This window comes from Globicephala melas, chromosome 8, assembly GCF_963455315.2.
Source record: "Globicephala melas chromosome 8, mGloMel1.2, whole genome shotgun sequence".
NCBI classification, from domain to species: Eukaryota; Metazoa; Chordata; class Mammalia; order Artiodactyla; family Delphinidae; genus Globicephala; species Globicephala melas.
Window position 1 is genome coordinate 9606429 of NC_083321.1, and position 20159 is coordinate 9626587.

The 20159-nt window shown below is 62.0% G+C and overlaps 1 protein-coding gene across 6 annotated transcripts in view; it reads right to left on the reverse strand.

The window, feature by feature from the left end:
• The window catches only part of MYRF (myelin regulatory factor), a 33745-nt gene extending 16801 nt beyond the window's left edge, over window positions 1-16944 (reverse strand). For 5 of the 6 annotated variants that reach the window (XM_060303094.1, XM_060303093.1, XM_070046108.1 and 2 more), the window contains exons 1-5: window positions 16789-16944; window positions 4535-4622; window positions 4109-4372; window positions 1636-1697; window positions 482-740 (exon numbers count right to left, since the gene is read on the reverse strand). In XM_060303094.1, coding sequence (XP_060159077.1) covers window positions 482-740; window positions 1636-1697; window positions 4109-4372; window positions 4535-4622; window positions 16789-16834 — 719 coding nt within the window. In that variant the 5' untranslated portion in view covers window positions 16835-16944. The remainder of the gene's footprint in view (window positions 1-481; window positions 741-1635; window positions 1698-4108; window positions 4373-4534; window positions 4623-16788) is intronic. The other variant, XM_060303095.1, reaches the window with a different exon arrangement.
• Window positions 16945-20159: the final 3215 nt, after the last annotated feature.

Consider the following 20159-nt stretch of genomic DNA (forward strand, 5'->3'; position numbering starts at 1 on the left):
GACAATTTTACGGGTTGGAGTCAGAGCAGGAAGCTTGGGTCTCCGCCTGGAACCTCCTCAGAAACCCGAGGACTCCATGGTGACTGGAAAGTCACTGGTGTCTGGGTAAGAGCACAGTCCCAGGTTCAAGTACTGGCTCAGCTCCCTCCTATCTCCGTAGGGCAAGCATCCCACCCCTCAAGCCTCAGTTTACCTATCTGGGCAACAGGGGTGGCCATGCCCGCAAATAAGGTACTTGTGAGCACTTGGCCTTGGCCGTAAGTGCCCGATGCACTGCTCGTACATACATATACATGACACTGACCCCCATCTCTGGGGTCAGAGCCTTGGTCCTTCCTGGGTTCATTCATCCCCGCCCCTACCTCCATCTCTATCCTACCTGCTGCTGCCCTGAGTATCCCCCCTCCCTGCCCCCACCAGCCCATCTCCCCGCCCACGCCGCCCACGCCCCCCACCCTGGGGGAGGCTGCCCAACTCTTACTCGGCTCCGGCTCCGTGTTGCTGCAGCAGCTGGTGCAGCATCTGGGACTGCTGGGTATGGTGGAGATCGGTGGGCACCAGCCCCTGCCCCATGGCAGCGTAGGGGGGCATCGGAGGCTCAGCCTTCATGTACAGATCCCGCTGCAGGACGGGGTAGTGAGGCGGAGGCGGCGGGGGCGGCGGTGGGGGGTGCTCCGGGCGGGAGGGCACCCCCACGTGGCACAGGCTCTCAGGGGTTAGGGTGCGCAGGAGATGGGGGTCTGTGGGAGAGATGCGGGGTGGCCATTAGGTTTCCCGGCACCAGCTCTCCCCGGGGCGGGGTCTCCTGATTCCCGCCCCCTCCTGAACCCAGCCTGGGGGCTGCCCTCCTGCCGACCCCACGTGGGAGGAGGCTGGGCAGTCTAGAGGCTGGCCACTACAGGCCCCGGCGGGGAAGCCAGACCCTGCCCAGGGGGTGGGCAGCCTTTCACCCCATCCGAGCCAGCTCCTTCCCCTGGGCCGCCGGGCCTGGCCCGGCTCCCTGGGGAGGTCCCTCATCCCCAGGTTCTCCCCCAGCCCCTCTCAGGCCTGCTCCTCCTCTGAGCCTCAGGAAGGAGTCTCCGGGACCCCCAGCGCTGTCCTGCGGGGGGCCCTCCTCCCTCCGGCGGGTCCCAGGGGCCAGCCCCCCAGCCTGAGGGGGGAGGCCCCAGCTCCCTTTGTTCCCCAGGAGGCATTCCAGAGATGTTTTTGGTAAGATAAACAGAACTCTTGACCCCTCTCTGGGCTGTGGGGAGACGGCTGCCCGTGATCCCTCTGCTCTTGGCCACCTGGGGGCCACTGCACCCCTGAGCACCTCCCAAGGGGAGGTGGGCCCGGCAGCAGCCAGGCCTGTGTCCAGGCTGCACCCAGCCGCCCCCAGCCGTCCACTTACCGCCGAAGGGCGCGTCCATGATGGCGCAGGCGGGCAGGCGGGTGGCATCCCCGGCAGGGACACTTGCTCAGAGGCAGGGCCAGGCTCCCCACCCACCCATGGGGAACAACAGCCAGCGCCGGGGCGTATTTGACCAGCGATAATCTGGGCCTGCTGGGCGGCCGCTGGCCCCCTCCCTCCCGATAAGGCCGCCCCAGCCACTTGCCCAAACCCCAGAGGGGGAGGGCGGTGCCCGCTGGACTCACCATTCACCTGCTGGGGGGAGTAGGCCTCGGAGCCAGAGTCTGGGGGGGAGTCTGGCAGCGTGCTGGGAAGCAAGAGGAAAGGGTGCTTGGGGGGGCAGCCGAGCCCCTGCCTTCCAGCCGGGCAGCTCTTCTGCGGGGCAGGGTCCCGGAGACCCAGGGGCTGGAGGCTTCGAGGTTTCTTCGCAGCCCCCGTTATGGGCATTTCTCTGTACCAGCTACCTTGGGGTGCCTGGCAGGGCCCAGTTGTGGGTGGAGGCCTTGGGCTCTGGCCCAGCATCCCCTCAGACCTACAGGGCACTTGGGAGCGTGTCACCTGTGTCCCTGACGATGGCACAGGGATTCAAGGACTCCCTCTGCAGCCCGAAGGGCCAGGCCAGCTCTTTCCTTCCTGCACCCACAGAAGTCCCACTTCCTGGAGACTCTAGGGGCCGGGCCTGGGAAACTTCAGTGGGTCACCGGGGGGGCTGCCCTGCCACAGGCAGGTGTAGGCTGGGCAGGGAGCCAGCTCGCCAGGCCTGCACTTATTTTTTTCTTGCAGGTTTTGTTTTATCAGTGGTTCGGGCAAAAGAACAAACTCAACTCTGAGAGGTCAACACGTCCTGCGTGAGCCCTGAGTCCGCCCGGGGGGGCGGCTGCGGCCACTCTCTGAGGGAGCTGACTCTTTGGCCACCCTGGTCCCCACATCTGGAAAGGCTGCCCACCGTCATGCCCAGGCAGCTTCTGAGGCGGCCCAGCTCTTGTGGACACAGCCCTGGGCTGCTTGCAGGGTCCCCCAGCTCCCCTGGACAAGCCACCGCTCACCCAAACCCTGCAGGCCGTGTGACGATGACAGGAAAAGGTGATGGGGACTCGGTCCTTGCTGCGCCCAGCGGGCCGACCGGGGCCTCTCCAGCTCCGGGTCCACCATCTGCCCCCACTCCCTGCGCTGCCCTGACAGCGGCCTTGAGTAAAGGTCTTTCTCACCCTCCGGCCCCTATCAAATGTGCCACATCCACAGAACCTCGTGTTCTTCCTCGTAACTCCTCACGGTGCACGAGTCCTCGATTTGCTGATTTATTGATTAGTCACTCCCTCCCCCACTAGACCGCAGGAGCCACTATAGGAGGGATGTGCCTGCCTCGTTTACCACCTAGAACAGGGCCTGGCATGGGTGGGGGCAGTGGCCCTGGAGCGGCCCGGGGGCCACAGCGTGTCTGAGTGGTTCTGGACAAGCACTTTCTCTCTCTAGGAAATGGCCCCAGTCTGCCATCCGAATCCTGCCGTGAGCGGGGTGGGGCTTTACTCGCAGGCTGGCTGGTTTTGGGGTCCCCCAGGAGCTGGTAACTGGGGACAGTCGAGGGGCTCTCGCAGAGGCATGGAGAACAGCAGCGGGCACCCAGCAGGTGCTTATGATGTGTCAGTTCCCTTCCCTCCCTGCCCTTCGGGGCCTGTGGCTTAGGGACAGCCTCTGCGCCTCAAGCGGCCAGCTGCCCTGCAGCAATGGCTCACCCCTGGCTGGCACCCCAGCTCCCCTCCACGGCCCTCTCCCTGTAAGTCAAGACACAGTCACTGTCCCCCCAGTACTTCCTCTGGGTTTCCTCCCCTGACTTCCACAGTCACGCAGGGGCGGAAGCATTCGGGGCTCCCTTCACAGCCGGGGTGCCGAGGTTATGGGTTAGCACCCAGAAGGCCGGAAGTGGTGGAGCTGGAGACGGAGCCAGGCTGCCTGGCCGGCGTTGTGCTCCCAGCACCCTGTCATCCTTCCACCTAGAGATGGGGTCACCTGCCCCCTGCCTGAGCCCGGGAACCCAGAACTTTCTCCGAGCCCCTCTGCAGAGCCGAGCAGACCCACGCTCCCCGCCTCTCCCCACGAGCATGTGCCTGTGGACTGCCCTGCAGTCTGGCTGGGCTGGTGGCCACCTGGAACCCTGGGTCACAGCCGGGCCCGGGCTGAGCCCTTGGGTCAGGTGCTGACGTGGACTCCTTGGAGAGGAGCCAGGGAGCACATCGGGGGCCGGTTTGGGTAGGGTCCCAACACCTGCACCAACGGCCAACTCCCTGAGGCCGCGGGAAACAGCAGCTATAAATGCACGAGCGACTGGGTAGGCCTGGTGCAGGGAGGGGTTTGGGTGCCCTGGGTGCCTGCATGCACGTAGAGGTGCTCCCCTGAACGTAAACAGTCCTGCCTCCAGTCCCACTCCCTCCCCGCCACTCTCCACACAGCTCTCGGGGATGGAGATCTTTCTAGCACTTAGGTCAGCCCTCATCACTCCCCTGCTCAGAACCCTCCGTGGCTGTCCACTGCCTCAGCACAAAGCCGTGAGCACCTCCTCAGCCTGGCCCTGGTCCCCCAGCCACCTTACCTACCCACAGGGCAGCCCGATGCCCACTGCCCAGCCTCGGCCGGCACCTCCCAGGCCCCCAGTCACTGGTCCCACGGGCCGCCTGGGCCTGGGTCTCTGCATCTTACCCCACCCCCACTGCCCTCACTCACCCGGGGGCATAGGGAGCCTTGGGCTCTGCCTTGATGGGGGGCCCAGAGCCCCCCAGGAAGGGCTTGGGAGCAGCACCCATGCCGTTGTTGTTGTTGCAGTTGAGCGGGGCGCTGTAGTTCGGGGGTGGGAGGGGGCCATGGCGACCCGGGGAGGCTCCGCCCCCGGGGGGGCTCAGGTGGTGGACCCCGCTGGAGCCGGGGATCGCTGGCTGCCCGTGGGGGTAGGAGGCCGCACTGGCTGGAGCAGAGATGTCAGGGAAGCAGCTGCGGAGAAGGGTGGAAGCTCAGCGCCAGCCCGGCACCCCCGCCCCTCCCGGACGCTGCAGTGGGCTCAGTGGCTGGGAAAGGAGCAGCTCTCAGAGGCGGGGCCCCGTCACCCCTCCCAGGTGGAGGCCAAAGGGGCTGGGGTGCCGCGGGGCCGCTCACAGGTCAGAGGCGTCCTCCTTGCTGATGTACTCCTCCAGGATGCTGGTGTCTATGTTGGAGGGCTCCAGGGCGCCGTTGATGTCGTGGCCTGTGGGGGAGGGGTGGACGTGAGAGATCGGCCCAGCCCGCCAACTGTCCGCAGGCTGGGCCCTCCCCATCTGTGCATCCACGTGGAGGGGGAGTCCCTCATCACCCCCCACCTGCCAGCCCTCCAGGAGGTATTGATGGTGCTGCCCTCAGTCCACAAGGCCAGCTGGACTCTGCAAGGAGGGGCGGGGCCCAGAGTGCAGGTCTGGACAGACCGGCCGCTTCCTGCCCCTCCATTCTCCTTTCCAGCTTCGTGACATGAGCAAGTCCCTTCGTCTTTTCTATAAAATGGGGTAACCGTGTCCCCGTCTTGCGGGGTGCTGTGAGGAGCAAACGAGGTGCTTTATTTACCCGGGTGCGCAGCGGATACCAGCCCCCTCACTGACTCAGACCCAGACTCACTGACTCTGTCCTGCCCTGTCCTCCGGGAGGCGGTTCCAGATGGCCCAGCTGCGGGCAGCCGGGACCAGGAGGCCTGGCGGGGCTGGACCACACATCCTGGGGGGCCCATGGGGCTGGGGGAGACTCCTGAACCCCGGGCCCCAGCTGCAGGTGGCGAGGGAGCAGGGGTCGGAGTCAGGAGTGCCCAGCCCACCCTCACTGCGTGTGCCCATCACCCCCACATCGAGGGCTGAGCCCAGAGGAGGAAACAGCCCCAGAGAGGTTCGGCGGGGAACGATGGTGGCCTGAGCGCTGCTCCTCTGCCTGACCTCTCCTGGGCCCTCCCCGCTAGCCCCAGCCCCACCAACGGGAGGGATTCACAGAAAAGGCAGCCCAGTGCTCTTGGGCATCAGCAGTGAAGGAGAGGGGGAGGCGCTGGCCTTTCCCCTCCCGGGGTCACCTTGCAGGGGGAGCTGGAGTGCTGGGTGATAAGGGGGCTGACGTGGGAGATGCGTCAACTCTGATAATGGAGGACGGCCCCACCCACACTGCTGACCTGGGCTGGCCGGCCCCACTGAGGCAGGAGGCACCCCTCCCATAGGCCCCTAGGCCTTGAGTCTGGGGTCTGCGCCTCATGCCCCCTCCCCTGGTGAACCCTGGGAACAGAGCTCAGGTCCAGTAATAAATCCTAGCTCACCTACTCCCTGCTGTGTGACCTTGGGCAGGTCACATACCCTCTCTGAGCCTCAGTCGCCTCAGTAAAATGGGGACGTGAACAGCTAACACTTTACAGCGTTCTTCTGAGGATGAAACAAGTTAAGGTATATGAAGTGCCCGGAACACAGTGGGTGCTCAGCAAACAGTGGCTGTCCCCACTCCCCAGAGCCCTGGGGTCCCCAGGAACCCCCAGCCCAGGCCCCTCCCTGGCCCTGGCCGGCATTTCAAGAATGCTGAGCCCCGCTTAGGTGATTAATGAGTGGCTAAGCCCTCCTAGGAGTCACGCGCTGCCTGGGACAGGCCCTCCTGCTGGCCCCCACACTGGACTCACCCGGCCAGGAACAAGGGACACCCACCAAGCACCGCCAATGGCCGCCCAGGGCAAGGGGAGCTTCTCGAGCTGGGAATGACCAGGCTGCATGCCGAGGTTCCAGGACCCCCACCCCGTCCTTCCCTGTTAACCAAAGGTCCCATTTACTGAGCGCCTGCTGTGTGCCAGACACTTTCAGAGCCAAGTACGTTAATAATCACAGGAGTTTATTACATGTAAGGCATCCTGCAGGCTCTTCCTGTGCACTGTGACATAATTCTCCCAACCTATCACGGTGACGATGACAGTGGCTCACACTGACTGAGTGTCTGCCAGGCCCCAGCACCATCCTAAGTGCTTTACAGGTTCACCTCCCAATCGCCCCTGCAGACTTGGTGTCTGTTATTAGCATCATCCCCTTTGTTCAGAGAAGTCAAGCCTCTTGCCCAAGGCAACCCAGCAAGGAGAAGCCAATCTCAAGTGCAGGGGCCCGACTCCAAGAGGGAAAGTGTAGTTGGTGGTCGCTGAGGCTTCCCAGCCATGCTGGGCTGCCCCACTGGATGACGGGGCGCGGGTGGTCCTGAGGGCACAGGAGGTGGGGAGGGAGGGGGTACTGGCACGTCACTCCCACCTTGGCTGCTGAAGCCGCAGGGTTTTGAGACTGAACTTGGAATCCACAGTGAATGATGGGGTGACAGAGTCCTGGTGCAGCTATTTATAACAGGCCAGGCCCCCTCCTCCCCCTCCCCCCGGCCAGGAGCAACTCCTAATCACCCCTAATCCTCCTGCCCCCCTCCCCCGGGGTGGGGGTGCCTCCGACAGAGGCATCTTGGGAGACCCTAACGAGAACCAGATGTGGTTGGGGGGAGGAGAGACCCTCGGTGCCAGGGGCCGGGCGGACGGGAGGATGGAGGAGGGAGGGGGGAGCCACTGGGGCAGGGTGGGGGTGGGCCAATGGGTGGGAGAGAAGTATGAGGTTTGGGGGGTTGGTGGGCCTCCTGAGGACCACTGACCCCACACCTCCTCTTTCTCTGGGAGTCCTCGCCGCCTGTCCCAAAGGGTCCAGCCACCCAGGAGATGCCCCCCGCCTATCCCATGACCAGGCTGGAGATCTCTAACCCAACGTTCCAGCAGGACAGGGTGGAGTGGCTCCTTGACTCCTGAGGCTGGGGCAGAGCCTCCAGGAACCCAGGAGAAAGGCATGGCCCCCTCCCCCACTGCTCCCCAAAGAACGCTGGAACATCCTGGAACACCGCTGAGCGGCAGGTACAGTCAGGAAGGAAGCTGAGAATCTCATGCTGATCCTCAAGACCTCCCTGGGAGCTGGAGAGGCTGCCAAGGTCCCACAGCCTGAAGGCGGCACCACCAGGCCACAAACCAGCATCCCCGCCCTCCCTCTCCCCAGACCCTTCAACTTCCCATCGCTCGGGATAACCAGGACCCTCGTCCGTCCAAGGCCTGGCCCGGTCGACCCCCTGCCTGCCCCCGTGGCCGCTCCTGCCCCAGTGCCCCTCCCTGCAACTCTCCACAGTCCAGCCCCCGCCTCATTCCATCCTGGGACAAACACCCCCTTGCACATCAGGGCCTTTGCACATGCTGTTCCCTCATGCTGTTCCCATTCCTCGTGACTCTATAGGCTTTGGCTTAAATGTAAGTTCCTCCGAGAGACCATGTCTGACTCCCCCATTCTCCTGAGCGGCCTCCCTTCTACTTTCTCATCAGGCTCTTTGCTCCCCTGCCCAGCACACACCTCGGGGGAAGAATCAGTCCTCTGCCCACCCACTGCCCGTAGCACACACTCACCGCGCGGTCACTCTGCCCAGCCATGCCACACACACTCTACATGGCTCGTATTTAATTCCCATAACAACCCTACGGGGTAGGTGGTTTTCTTGTTCCCTCTTTCACAGATGAGGAAGCTGCGGCTCAGAAAGGATAAACGCCTTTCCCATAGCTTAGAGGTGTGGCAGCTGGGCCGTGAGTCCTGCCCCGTTTTGTCTCTCAGCGGTGTAAGCATCTAAGCATCCCGCAGGCACACGACGAATGTTCATGGGATGAATGAGCAAAGTGGCAAGCGGGGCACTGGGACCAGGCCTGCCCGAGTCTGGGCACCTCCGCCCGGCCATGCTGTGGTCAGGGTTCAGGGCTAGACAGGGCCCCTCCAGGCACCGCCCCTGCCCTGCTGAGCTATGCACCCCAGCTGCTCCTCATTAATTAGGCCCTTTATTACCTGCTTTTAACAGGAGCCAGACACTGCTCCTTCCCAGGCAGGCGGGATCGGGGCTGTGGGAAGGAAGCCCCTCCCCTCCTGTCTCCTCCTCTCTTTAAGGCCACCCAGCTAGGCAGAAGAGGAACCGAGGCGACACAAGCCAGGTGCGGGATGAGGGCGGATGGGGGCCCAGGTGGTCCTCCACCCTGGACCCTTCCCTTCCTGCCCCCTCGTGCTCATGCCCCCCCCCCACCAGCTGTGGCCACTGGCTGAGTCTCGGCCATTGTCCCGGGGAACGGGGGAGGGTGGGGACCCGGCACAGTGGGAGGCTTGTGCCCTGCCCACACCCTCCCCCTCAACCGTCAATGAGGCACTTGTCAATTCATGCCCCAAACATGGCGGAAATCCCGTCGGCCACGTGGCTGTGGGCAGGGCAGGCCATGGCCTAAGGATGCCGGCCAGGCCTAGCTGATCTGAACCTGGGGCTAACAGGACACAGGTCTGCCCCCCTGCTGTTGAGTGTCCACTCCAGGCATCTGAATCTGAGGGGCATCCTGCCTCCAGGCAACGGCTGGGCCAGGGTAGCAGTGGTCAGGGGATTGCCCACCTTGGCATCCCCATAATGCCCTAAGGGACCCCTGGGGTCAAAGAGGCCTGGTTGCTAACGCGGGTCCCCCTTCATTGCTGCGTGACCCTCGGCAAGTGACCTGACCTCCCTGTGCCTCAGTTCCCTTCCCTCTCAAGTGAAGGAGATCCCTGCATCACGGGGTGGTCGTGAGTCTCCAGTGAGATGGTGGGAAAGCTCCTCACCTCTAGAAGGCCATTCCTCACCTTGCTCTGGGCTCCCACCTCCTCTCCTGCCCAAGCCCAACCTGTGCCATGATGTTATTCTGACACACGCATGGCACAGCCCAGCCTCCAGGACTTGGCTCTAGCCATCCCCTCTCCAGTGGGGAAGCCTTCTGTGACTGCCTGCCTACCCTGGCAGTCCCTCCTCGATCACCCCAGTCACAGAGGGCCCCCAGTGCGGTGGCTCATTTCCCCATATTGACTGAGCTGATCAACATGTACCAAACTAGTTCCCACTGGGACAGGGCACAGGGGGCTCTCACCTCCCTTGGTTTGGACTTTCTATCTTTATTAATTGATTAATATGGCAACTACTTCAGGCTTCAGATTGTGACCAGAGCCTTCTCAGTCAAAACGCCTTCAGGCCAAATGCTTGATTCTGCAAGCTACACTTTGCATCTCTGCATCAAATCCCCAATCATCTTGGGGCTGAGTGACAAGGATGTAGCTCTGGAGTCATTGCCATCAGGTCCTTAATCTGATCCACAGTTGTCTTTGTTCCCTCTCAACTTCTTGCCAAAAATGCGGCAGAGCCCTGCCTCCTGCCTGCAGAGACCCAGATCCTCCAGGGGACCTGAAATCTTTAGCCACCCCTGGGCTATAGCTATGTCCTCCCCTAGTCCCCACACAGCTGCCACCCTGTCCTCAGGTCCACACAAGGCTGAACTCACAGCCCGAAGATGCTGCGAAGCCAGGTCCAACAGACCTGGCCCAGCAGTTGTGGCCTCTTCTTAGGGAACCCACATGGGTCCCTAGGGATCTCCACTTTGCTCTGGGGGCCCCCAGCCCTCTCCCACAGGGACTAGGCCAGGCAGGCTGGGGAAGGCCCCTCCCCACAGAGGCAGAGTAGAGACCCTGCAGCTTGGGGTGGGAGCAGGTCTCTACCAGGGTTACCCATGCCCACCTGTGTTCATACACCAGCATGCCCCACAGGCATGTGCACACACAAGGGCACACTCCCAGGCGTGTATCCACTGGCACACACATGATCGTGTACATCCGAACATACACATGTACAGAGGCACACCCCCCGCACACTGACACACACGTGTGCACATACCGGCATGCTCCAAGTGTGCTCATTCATTCACTCACACAATTATTTACTGAGCATCTGCTGTGTATCAGGCACAATTCTAGGCTCTGGAGATAAAGCAGTAAACAGACAAAACCTACTCCCTCCACGGAGCTGACATCCTGGAAGCAGAGTCAGATGACAAGCCAGGTGGGCAAAATCCACAGCATTTCAGAAGGTGACAAATGCTACGGAGACAATAAAGCAGGGAGAGGGGCTGGGGTGCTAGGAGGGTGGGGAGCGCTGCAATTCTAAACAGGGTAGCAGGGAGGGCTTTACTGAGCAAAGATACGAAGGAGGTGAGCCACAGGGACATCTGGGAAGCGCATTCCAGGCAGTGGGGAGGCACTGCAAAGGCCCTGAGGCATGTTCACATCTCAGCACACCTCACAGACTTCTACATTTGTGCCTACCAATGCTCGCTGACCCAATGGCAGGCCCAGGCCAACACACCTCCCCATCAGCTCTAGGTGGAGCCAGTCCAGCTGCGCGAACTCGGTGTCACAGACCCCAAACTCCACCACCAAAGGCAGCCCCCTCCAAGTTAGCAAAGCAGGGGATGGGGACTGCCCCCCACCCCCCAGCCCCCGCCAAGGCCACAGACCCCAGGAGGGAGAACCATGGGGGAAGAAGATAGCACAGGGGACTGGGATGATGAAGAGGGGAGTGAGGGAGGGTCCCAAACCTTTCAGAGAGACAGAGGCTGCGGTTGTGCATTGCGGGGCTGGAGGGATCTAGGTCAGATGGAGGGAAAACTTTCGCACTGATGCAGCCTGGAGTCAGGGGGAGGCCAGGAAGCCCTGAAGCCCCCTGTGCATAGTCCAGGCCAGTGGGGGCTCAGGACCCAACTTCCTTCCCTCCCACACCAGGCCCTGGGGGAGTCTCACTGCTTATGTCACACAACCTAGATCATCTGAGTGAGGGCTCTGAGGCCCAGAGAGGTCAAGGGGCTGGACGGCAGTCACCCAGCACAGCCATCACTGGTGGGTCAGGACCCTCAGCACGCAAGGAGGAGAGGTTCCCTCCCGCCCCACTCCAAGCTAGCACCCAACTGTGACGGGTCAAGAGACCCAGGGTCCCAGCCCAGCTCTGCCGTGGCCGCCCTGAGTGAGCCTGACCCATCGCCTTCCCCTCCTGCCTCAGCAGCCCCCTCTCGGAAGTGAGGGGGCACCACCCACACTTCCACGGAGGCCCAGGACTCCCGGGAGACACCACATGCGAAAACCTCCGGCCTGGGTGTGGCAGGCAAAGACGAAGGACAGTCAAGACCCTTCCCCACCCCCCTTACACCCCCCCCACCCCGCCCCGCCACCTGCCCAAGGGCCGAGTTCCGAATCTCTGGGGTAGAGGGCGGGGCAGGCCCAGCTGGAGCAGGCAGCAGGACCAGGCAGGGCCAGACCTGTCATGGAGCAGAGCTCCGGAGTCGAGTGTGCTCATCCCTGGAATAAGTAGCCCAGAGAGGGTGAGGGGCTTTCCCAAGGCACACAGCGCCAGCCACAGGCCCCAGCCCAAGCTTGGGGGCACTGACCTACCCATGGACCAATAAATCCTCCAAGTGGGGAGCATAATAGCTGTTGTAAGCCTCCCAGGGGAGAATAATCACAATCCAGGCTGACATTCATGGAGTGGAGCCGTGCCAGGCACTGCATGAGGCCGTGCTCAAGCCCCTTCTACCTAAGCCCCATGGAAACCCTGAGAGGCAGGTACTCCTACTGCAACTGTATTCCCATTCTACAGATGGGAAAATGGAGGCACAAAGAGGTGCAGTGATAGGCCCAGGAGAAGGACCGTGGGTAAGCGGCAGAGCTAGGGACCGACCTTCAGCCCACCCCAGGGAGTGCACATGACCAACACAGACCCGAGGGGCTGCCCAACACGGTGGTAGCAGGGGCTGGAGACGGAGGTGAGAGGGGAGGCCCCCCATACACACACTCAGGCTGTGAGGAAAAATGAGGCCCAGAGGAGGGGGCCGTGAGGAGGAAGAAGGTGGGAAAAAAGGGCAGGCAGCCTGGGTGGGGCGGGGCCATCCCTGGTTAATAATTTAGTTAATGATTTCTTCTCCCCGTCCTTATCGCGTGGGCAAAGTCCAAGGGCAGCAGCCAATCAGCAGCCCTGCCGGGCTGTTACCCAGCAGCCTCTGCTGCCAGGGCCCCCCAGTCCTGTAGGCCCTTGGGAGTCAGGGAGCGGGGGCCAGGCCCCCAGGAGGAGGCCGTTCTGCCCAGAGCAGCCTGTCTTTCCCCCAGACACCCTGCTTGGCTCTGCCTAAGACCCCCAGGGGTACTCTGCCCAGGCCCCCAGACTCAGGAGAGGCCCTGAGGCCAGCACGTCGGAAGCGGCCGGCTCCGGTGGCTCCGCTCCCCTGTACCGAGCCAGGCCCTCACAGAGAGTCAGCTTCCTGGGGTGCGCCCCCCACCCCGCCTCTGTTCACACAGTCATTGTTGCTTCCATTCCTTGGGAACATTTCCTGCCCCCCTCCCACCCCGTGTGGCCCTGTGCTGTGTGTTGGGGACAGGGCGATGAGTCAGACCCCTGGCTACCACTTCCCCTCCAGCTGGAGTCAGGACCTTGGGAGGTGGGGCTGGGACAGGAGTCCTCTGGGGAGGCTCTGGGTGGACCCAAGAGGCACTCCATCTCATCTCCTTGAGAGTCAGGGGTCTGGCAGTCTCCCCCATCCACCTACTCCCTGGTCGCACTGCAGACAGACAGGCGGACACAAGGCACCGTGCCATCCCATCACACACCGCACCTCAGCCCCAGATTCCTGTCCAGGGTGGGCGTCCTCTCCCACAAGCGGTCAGGTGGTCTCCTCCTGGGGCCTCCTCCTGCCCTCTGGAGGCAGAGATGCTGGTCCCCATAGGAAGGCCACCCTCCCTCCCCCAAAGCCCTGGAGGCAGAGGGGTGTTCTGAGGCCTGGGTGTCAGCCCTGGCTCACGCTGGCTAACTCCCTTCTCTCAGAGCCGCAGTCTTAGGCCCTGGGAAAGGGGGCCAACGCCACCGCTCCCCTCCCACATCCCAGAGCTGGGGAAGGGTGGCTTTCAAACCAGGATCTGGAGTCTGGGGTCTGTGAGGAGCCCATCCGCCCTGTGTCCAGTGTATATGTCCTATTCGGAGGCCAGGAGTTTGTCTTTGCTTGGTGGCTAACAAGAATCACATTGGAAGTCCCTACTCTGGCCCAGCGCACCTGCCTACCCAAGGAGGGGACATGAGGCCAGAGAAATAAAGTCACCAGGCCAAGGCACCCATCAGGTATGGAAGGAGTGAAAACCCGCTCCCACCTCCAGCCCTGGCGGGGCTCTAGAGGCCAAGGGAGGTCCCCCAACCTCTCGGTGGCCCTTCCAGCCCAGCTCCCCTCAGTGGCTTCCTCCACATCGACCGGCTTACCGAGTGCTGATCGCTGCTCACTCGTGCCCCGTGTGCCCCCGGAGCCAGGGGCCAGCACCCTCCCCCTTCTAAAACGTCCCTCTTCCCCAGGGCTGGAGGAGAAGGCTCAGCCGCGGGCATCATCAGGACCTGCTCTGCCACCCACTCCTGTCTTGCAGGTGAGGAAAAGGGGCCCAGCGAGGGCAAGAGCTCTGCACAGGGTCATGCAGCTCTCAGGGGCCAAGTCTGCACCAGAACCTCTCAAGTCCTATAGGGATCCTCTGATGCTGCCTTGCCCTGTCCCTGACGGGCTCTGAGAGTCCAAGGCCCCAGCCGGTCAAGGTGATGAAGGGAACACCTGCCACTGTGCCCCGGTTACCTGCTGGGAGCCAGTGCATCCTGCCCGGAGGGTCCCCTCTCTGCAGGCCCTGTGCCCGCCGATCTGGGCGGCCGCAGCCTCCCTCTAGGGGATTAGCAGGGCAGTCACGGGGGCCCGGCTGTACCAGCCTCGAGGGGGCCGCCCTGTCCCAGCCTCCCACCTGAGGCCCAAAGCGCCTTAGCTTCCAGCCCACCAGCCTGAGGCAGGGTACAGCCAGGCCCACCGCACAGGACCAGGCAGGACCCAGGGCATATGCTTGGTGTGCCTGGAGAGTGGGCCACGTCACACGAGGGCCTGGGCACGCCCTGCCCCCTTCAGCCAAGCCCTTTCCCACCTCCAAGTCCAGAGCTGAAAGCACAGACCCTGCCCACCATACCCACTGTCCTGGGGAGTGACCAAGGCCAAGCGGGAGCCAGGATGAGCGCTCAGGTGTCCCCAGCCCCAAGTGCGAAGCACCCTCCTCCTGGGAAATACATCCACGTGCACAAAAGCACCCTGCACTTCCACACTTCCACTCGAGAGCACACTCAGCAGCGCCCCCGCCCAGGGGCGCCCTAACAACCCCACTACGTCCCCCACATGCCGCTGCCCACCGGATTCCTGGCCAGGCCTTCCCCACCAAGTGGCCCCGGAGACCCCAGCCCTCAGCGCCCGCCCCACCTTCCCCCCATCTCAGGCTCTGGGAGCACTTCTCCAGCCCCTGGCTCCCTCCACAGACATTCTTGAGTCTGCTCTTATCTCTCTGGAGGGAGCAGCGCAGCCTCCCCGCCAGGCCAGCCAGGCCGGCCGCATGGCTGAGCCGTGGCGTCAGGCCCCACCCCCACCCCCACCCCCACCCCCCGCCCACGGCCAGGAGGGAAAGTTTGGCTCAGGAGACAGGGAGCCTGGGCCAGCCAGGCCCACCCCTCTGCCCAGGCCCAGGGTCCTGGGGGAAGGGGGCACAGGGATTTCTGCAGGAAGCAAGGGGGCCTGGTCCGTGAGTCATCTGGGATGTCCGGCGGGCTCCGGGCACCCCCAAAATAGTGGCCCCCAGGCAAGGACTAGTGTCCCCTTCCTACCTCCCCAGAGCCCCCAGCCCCCATAAGGCCCCTCAAGGCTCTTAAAGGAGGAAAAGGATCTGGGGAGAACAAGAGCCCCTGGGACTGATGGGGAAACGCCTAGGACCCTCAAATGGCCCAACTACCTGAGGATCAACCACTTCATCTAGTCCAAACCTGATTTCTTGGATTCTGGGAGTGTCCAGAATCCTGGAGTGGGGAGGCCGGAGGCTTGGGGATGCCCTTACCTGGGCTGTTCGGCAAGCAGAGTGCACAAAGGCTCCCCCCGCCCACACACACACCCCCCCTGCAGTCACAGACAGGGAGAAACTAAGTCAAAGAAAGGCCTTCCTTGCTCCCTCATGGGACGCCAAAGGGCTCTGGGTGCTGGGCGCTGGGCTTGAAACTTGGACCCTAATTCCCTGCCCTGTGGCCCAACAGCTGCAGCACAGTGTGCCCCGTGGGCCACCGCGCCTCGCCATGGGCAGGTTCACACTAATGGAAGGTTCTGGATCATTGAGTTTTGGGTTCTGAAGGCACTGAGGTGCTGGAGATGGACTTAGGGACTAGGGGGAGGGTGGGGGCAGAGGCTGGGCTCCCGAGGTTGGTGGAGAGGGACACAAGAGCACCCAGAGGGTCTGAGAAGCTGGGAGAGTCAGCCTGCACCTCTGCACCCCCTCCCACACTCTGTCTCATCCCTGGTCTGGCTGGATGTTCCAGTGAGGGTCTGAGAAGCTGGGAGATGTCAGCCTGCACCTCTGCACCCCCTCCCACACTCTGTCTCATCCCTCCTGAACCCAGAGCCCAAGAAGGGGACAGCCTCAAGGGGCAGAGATTACTCAGGAAAGGGGAGTGGGTGAGATGTAGGAGCAGACCCCCAAATCCACTGGCCAGGAGAGGGGAGAGGGTAGAAGAAAATCTTGTAGGGTGTGTGTAGATCCCAGCCCTGGGGAGGGTCCTATCAGGGTCAAGGTGAGGGGATGAGGTCACTCCTGGGACGGGGGCACAGCCAGAGGAGGCATAGCTCCAGGGACAGGTGTGAGCGAAACAGCCCCGAGGAGCCACACAGAGCAGGCAGGATGCAGTTCACAGCTTTGGGAGGGTCTCGGAGTGCGGAGGTGGCTAACGGGGGGGGGGGGAATGCCAACTTCAAGAAGGTTCCAGAACCAACGAGAGTATTCCAGGGTGGGAGGTGGGGAAATCCAGCCCACAGAGGAATGCTGGGGAGGGGTTCCCAGCCCTAAGTAGGGGAGAGATAGCCGCTTCAAGGGGAAGTTCAGCCGTGGGCGGGGGGAGCAGCCTTGTGGAAGGTGGGTGACAGTCTTGAAGGGGGTCCCTGCCTCAGGGAAGCACTGGTGGGGAGGCGCTGGGGGCAGGAGTCAGGCTGGGAGTAGGGTGCCAACCTGAAAGGCACATAGGGTGCCTGAGTCTCTAGGCGGGGGTCCCAGTCTCTGGGAGGCATGCTGGGGGCCCCCGGCCTGGATGGGGTCCCAGGGAAGCACAGTAGAGGGTCCCGTCGTCGGGAAGTGCGCTGGGGGTGGGAGGTGTCAGAATTTAGTGGGGACTGCAGGTCCTGGAAGGCAGGAAGGAGGACCGAGCAGGGAAGGGGATACAGCTCCAAGGAAGTTGTGTGTCGGGGGACGGGGAGTGGGGAGCCCAACTTCAGCGGAGGTGGGTAGTAACCTCCAGGAGACAGAGGAGGGCCCCAGCCCAGAGGAGGTGTTCTGGGCGGGGGGTGGGGGGGTCCCAGCTTGATGAAAGCACAGTCGGGGGTCCCAGTCCCCGGGGAGATCGGCTGCGGGTTCCCAGCGCGAGAGGGTCGCCGCCCCCGCCGGCCCGCGGTCCCTCACCTTCGAAGAAGCGCTGCAGCGCCTCCGTCTCGTCCACCACCTCCATGTCCGGCCTGCCCCGCGTACACTCCACCCCGGCCCCGCTACAGCCCGGCCCGGGGGCGCGGCATCGCCGGCGCGGCCCGCGCGACAGTCCCGGCTCGGCTCCGGCTGCGGTCCCGCCCGGACCGCCGCAGCGCTCGCCCCCCGCGCGGCACTGGCCCGGCCCCTGCCCGCCCCACGCGCCCCGCCCGCCCACCGCGCGCAGCGGCCCCTGCCGGCCCGCTCCATTCCCGCGCCGCAGCCCCGCGGCTGGCAGGACGCGCGGGGCTCCTCCAGGGGGCGCTCGGCGCGGGGTCCTAACCAGCTTGGGGGTCGAGGGGCGGCCCAGCCTCTATGCCGGGAGGGCAGGGCCCCCGCAGTCCTCGGCAGCCCCTTGGGCAGGGGAAGATAGCGGGCTTCTGAATCTTAGATTTTCAGAACCAAACCTCAGAGGCATCCCCCGTTTCCTCTCCTTTATCCACCCCCCTCTCAGCAATAATAATAATAACCTGCATTTCTCGAATATTTGTTATGTGCCAGGCCCACAGTGAGCTGCTCTACAGGGGTTATCTCACGTTGTCCTCTCAGGTACCCTACAAAGGAGAAACTATTACGTGCATTATACAGATGAGGAAACTGAGGCTCAGTGAAGTTCAGTACCGTCTGAGGAAGTCTGTCCTGTGTAACCTTCCGTGACGATGGAAATGCTCTCTGCGTTGTCCAGCATGGTCGCCGCCGGCCACATGTGGCTACTGAGTACTTGAAATGTGGCTGCTGAGACTGAGAAACTGACTTCCCAATTTTAGTTAATTTTAATTAGTTCAAATTTAAATAGCTATGTGTGGCTGCGGTACTGAACAGTGCAGGTCGAAGGGTTTCCAAGTAATTAGCAGCAAAGGCAGCATCAGTGCCAGATCCTGGCTGACTTGGGAAACTCCCCCCTCAATCATCCAAGAGGGTCCTGAGTGAATCCACCAGCCTTGTCCCTCTGCCTCCACCCCTGTGAGTGCCCCCTCATCTCTCTTCTGCCCAACTGCACAGCCTCTCTCCCCACCCAATCTCCTCTATCATCCTCCCAAATTACTCTCTTTAAAATGTAAATCAGATCATTTCACTTCTTTGCCAAAACCTGTGGTTTCCCTTTGCACTCAAAACAATATCTAGGTCCATCCATGTTGCTGCAAATGGCATTATATACGTATAACTGATTCACTTTGCTGTACAGCAGAAACTAACACAACATTGTAAACCAACTGTACTTCAATAAACATTTAAAAACCAATATCTAAGCTCCCGCCCTGGTTTCCAAGGCCTTGTATGACCTGCCCCTGCCTGGACCGCTGACCTCAGCTCCTATTTTTCTCTCCATTGCTCACTAAGTCACAGCCACCAAAAGGCCTCCTTGCCATCACTCACATGTGCCAGACCCACACCTGCCGCGGGGCCTTGATTTTTTTTTTTTTTTTTTGTCCACACAGCATGCAGGATCTTATTTCCCTGACTAGGGATCGAACCCGTGCCCCCTGCAGTAGAAGCGTGGAGTCCTAATCACTGGACCGCCAGGGACTTCCCTGCCGCAGGGCCTTGGGACATGCTGTTCCGTCTGTCTGCAGTGTTGATCCCACACGCCTGGTTCCTTTGTAGTAGTCAGTTCACTCATCGCCTCACTGACCATCCCATTGAAAGCAATTCCCCCTACCTAGGCCTTTCTTTCTCCCCACATAAAAGAGTTGTATCTACTCTTTGTTATTATCCTTCTCCTCGCTCGAGAATGGAAGCTCTATGAGGGTAAGGGATTTTTCTGGCTTGGTGATTGCTCTAGCTTCAGCACCAAGAACACTACCTGGCACACAGTAGGTGCTCAATAAATATGTGATGAATGAATGGATGGCGGCAGCTTCACACTGCAGAATCCTAGACCTCTGAAACCTTGGAAGCAGAGAATTCTGGAATTCCGGACCCAGCAAATCATCTCACTACAGAGTGGCTCAGCTCGCAGCCTCCCTGAGTCCTCAGACACAGCAGGTTAGAGCTAGAAAAACCCATCCCACCCCAGAACTGTCTGACAGAAGACAAAACTGAAACTGAGGCCCTTGGGGGGGTGGGAGGACTCACTGGCAGATCAAGATGCCAGCCTAGCCAGCCCAGAGCTCTCAACTCTGCCCACCAGTGGCCCCCCAGAGGAGAGTGGGGTACGAATTGGGCTGCCTGGTAGGGGTGGGGGTGAGAGCCTGCAAAGTGGCTTCCTCCCAGGCCACCCTCCCCCTCCCCAGCGGCCAGCCACAGGGGAGGGACAGCCAGGGCCGGAGCCCCAGATGTGGCCCAGTCAGCAGGCTTGCGGTGGCCCGCCGAGGAGGGTCAATGCCACGACAGTTCTGGGGCTGGGGGAGGGGATGCCCAGGCCGGCGGGCACCTCACAATGAGGTTTTGTGCCCCAGGGGCCGCTCTCCGAGCTGTTGCTCTTAGATATATAGAATGGGATTTTGCTGGAGGCCCCAGCTGTGTGCGCTGATCAGTGCTGCCCCGCAGGGGCCGGGCCAAGCGGGGGGAGAGGGCCACACTGAGACGCCTATTCTTTTCCAGCTGATACACCCCAGAGGTTTTTCCCCCTCTGCAGCCTCCCTTAAGACAATTGTTATTCTCTGCTCTGCCCCCTCCCACACCCGGGTCAGGCCTGCCTGTGGACACAGTAGACACCGCCTACGCTGTGTGATATTTAAAAATGAATTTATTTTAGCAGTTGCCCAGGACTGGCTGGAAAACCGGCTTCTTTATAAGCTTCCCCCACGAGCAGGTCTTTCTGCCACATCCCACAGGGTACCAGAAAGTCCACCATCAGAGGGCCATCCCAATGAGCTCTGTGTTGCCCTTGCCATGGGTGGGTGGGCTATGCATATTTTGGTCCCGACACCCAACTTCGCAGGCTGCATTACTATGTCTCTGGGTCAGCCTTGAAGTTGTGCGGGGTGGGATGCGGCTTCCTGTTAATCCCGTGGCAGCTGGCCTTGCTCGGAGGTTCTAGCCCTGCCGTCTCCCGACTCCACTGGGCCTCTGAGCAAAGGAGCAACGGTCCCCAGGGATCTTCATCTCTGGGCTGGGGGAGAACGGTGGCTGAAAGGTCCCAGACTCCAGGGCTCAGCTAAGAGTCGAGGCTGCCACCCCCAAATCCATAATGAAGGAGGTGAGCCTTGCACAATCAGGACCTTGAGGGGCTCATCAATGGAGAGGGGTCCCCATTGGTACCCCCTCCCCACCAAGCCACATGAGTGAGGGACCGAGACTTCAGTCCTGGCCCAGCAGACGTGGCTGTCCCAGCCATTCTCCAAGCCCTGTCCTCTGGTCCTTGGAGA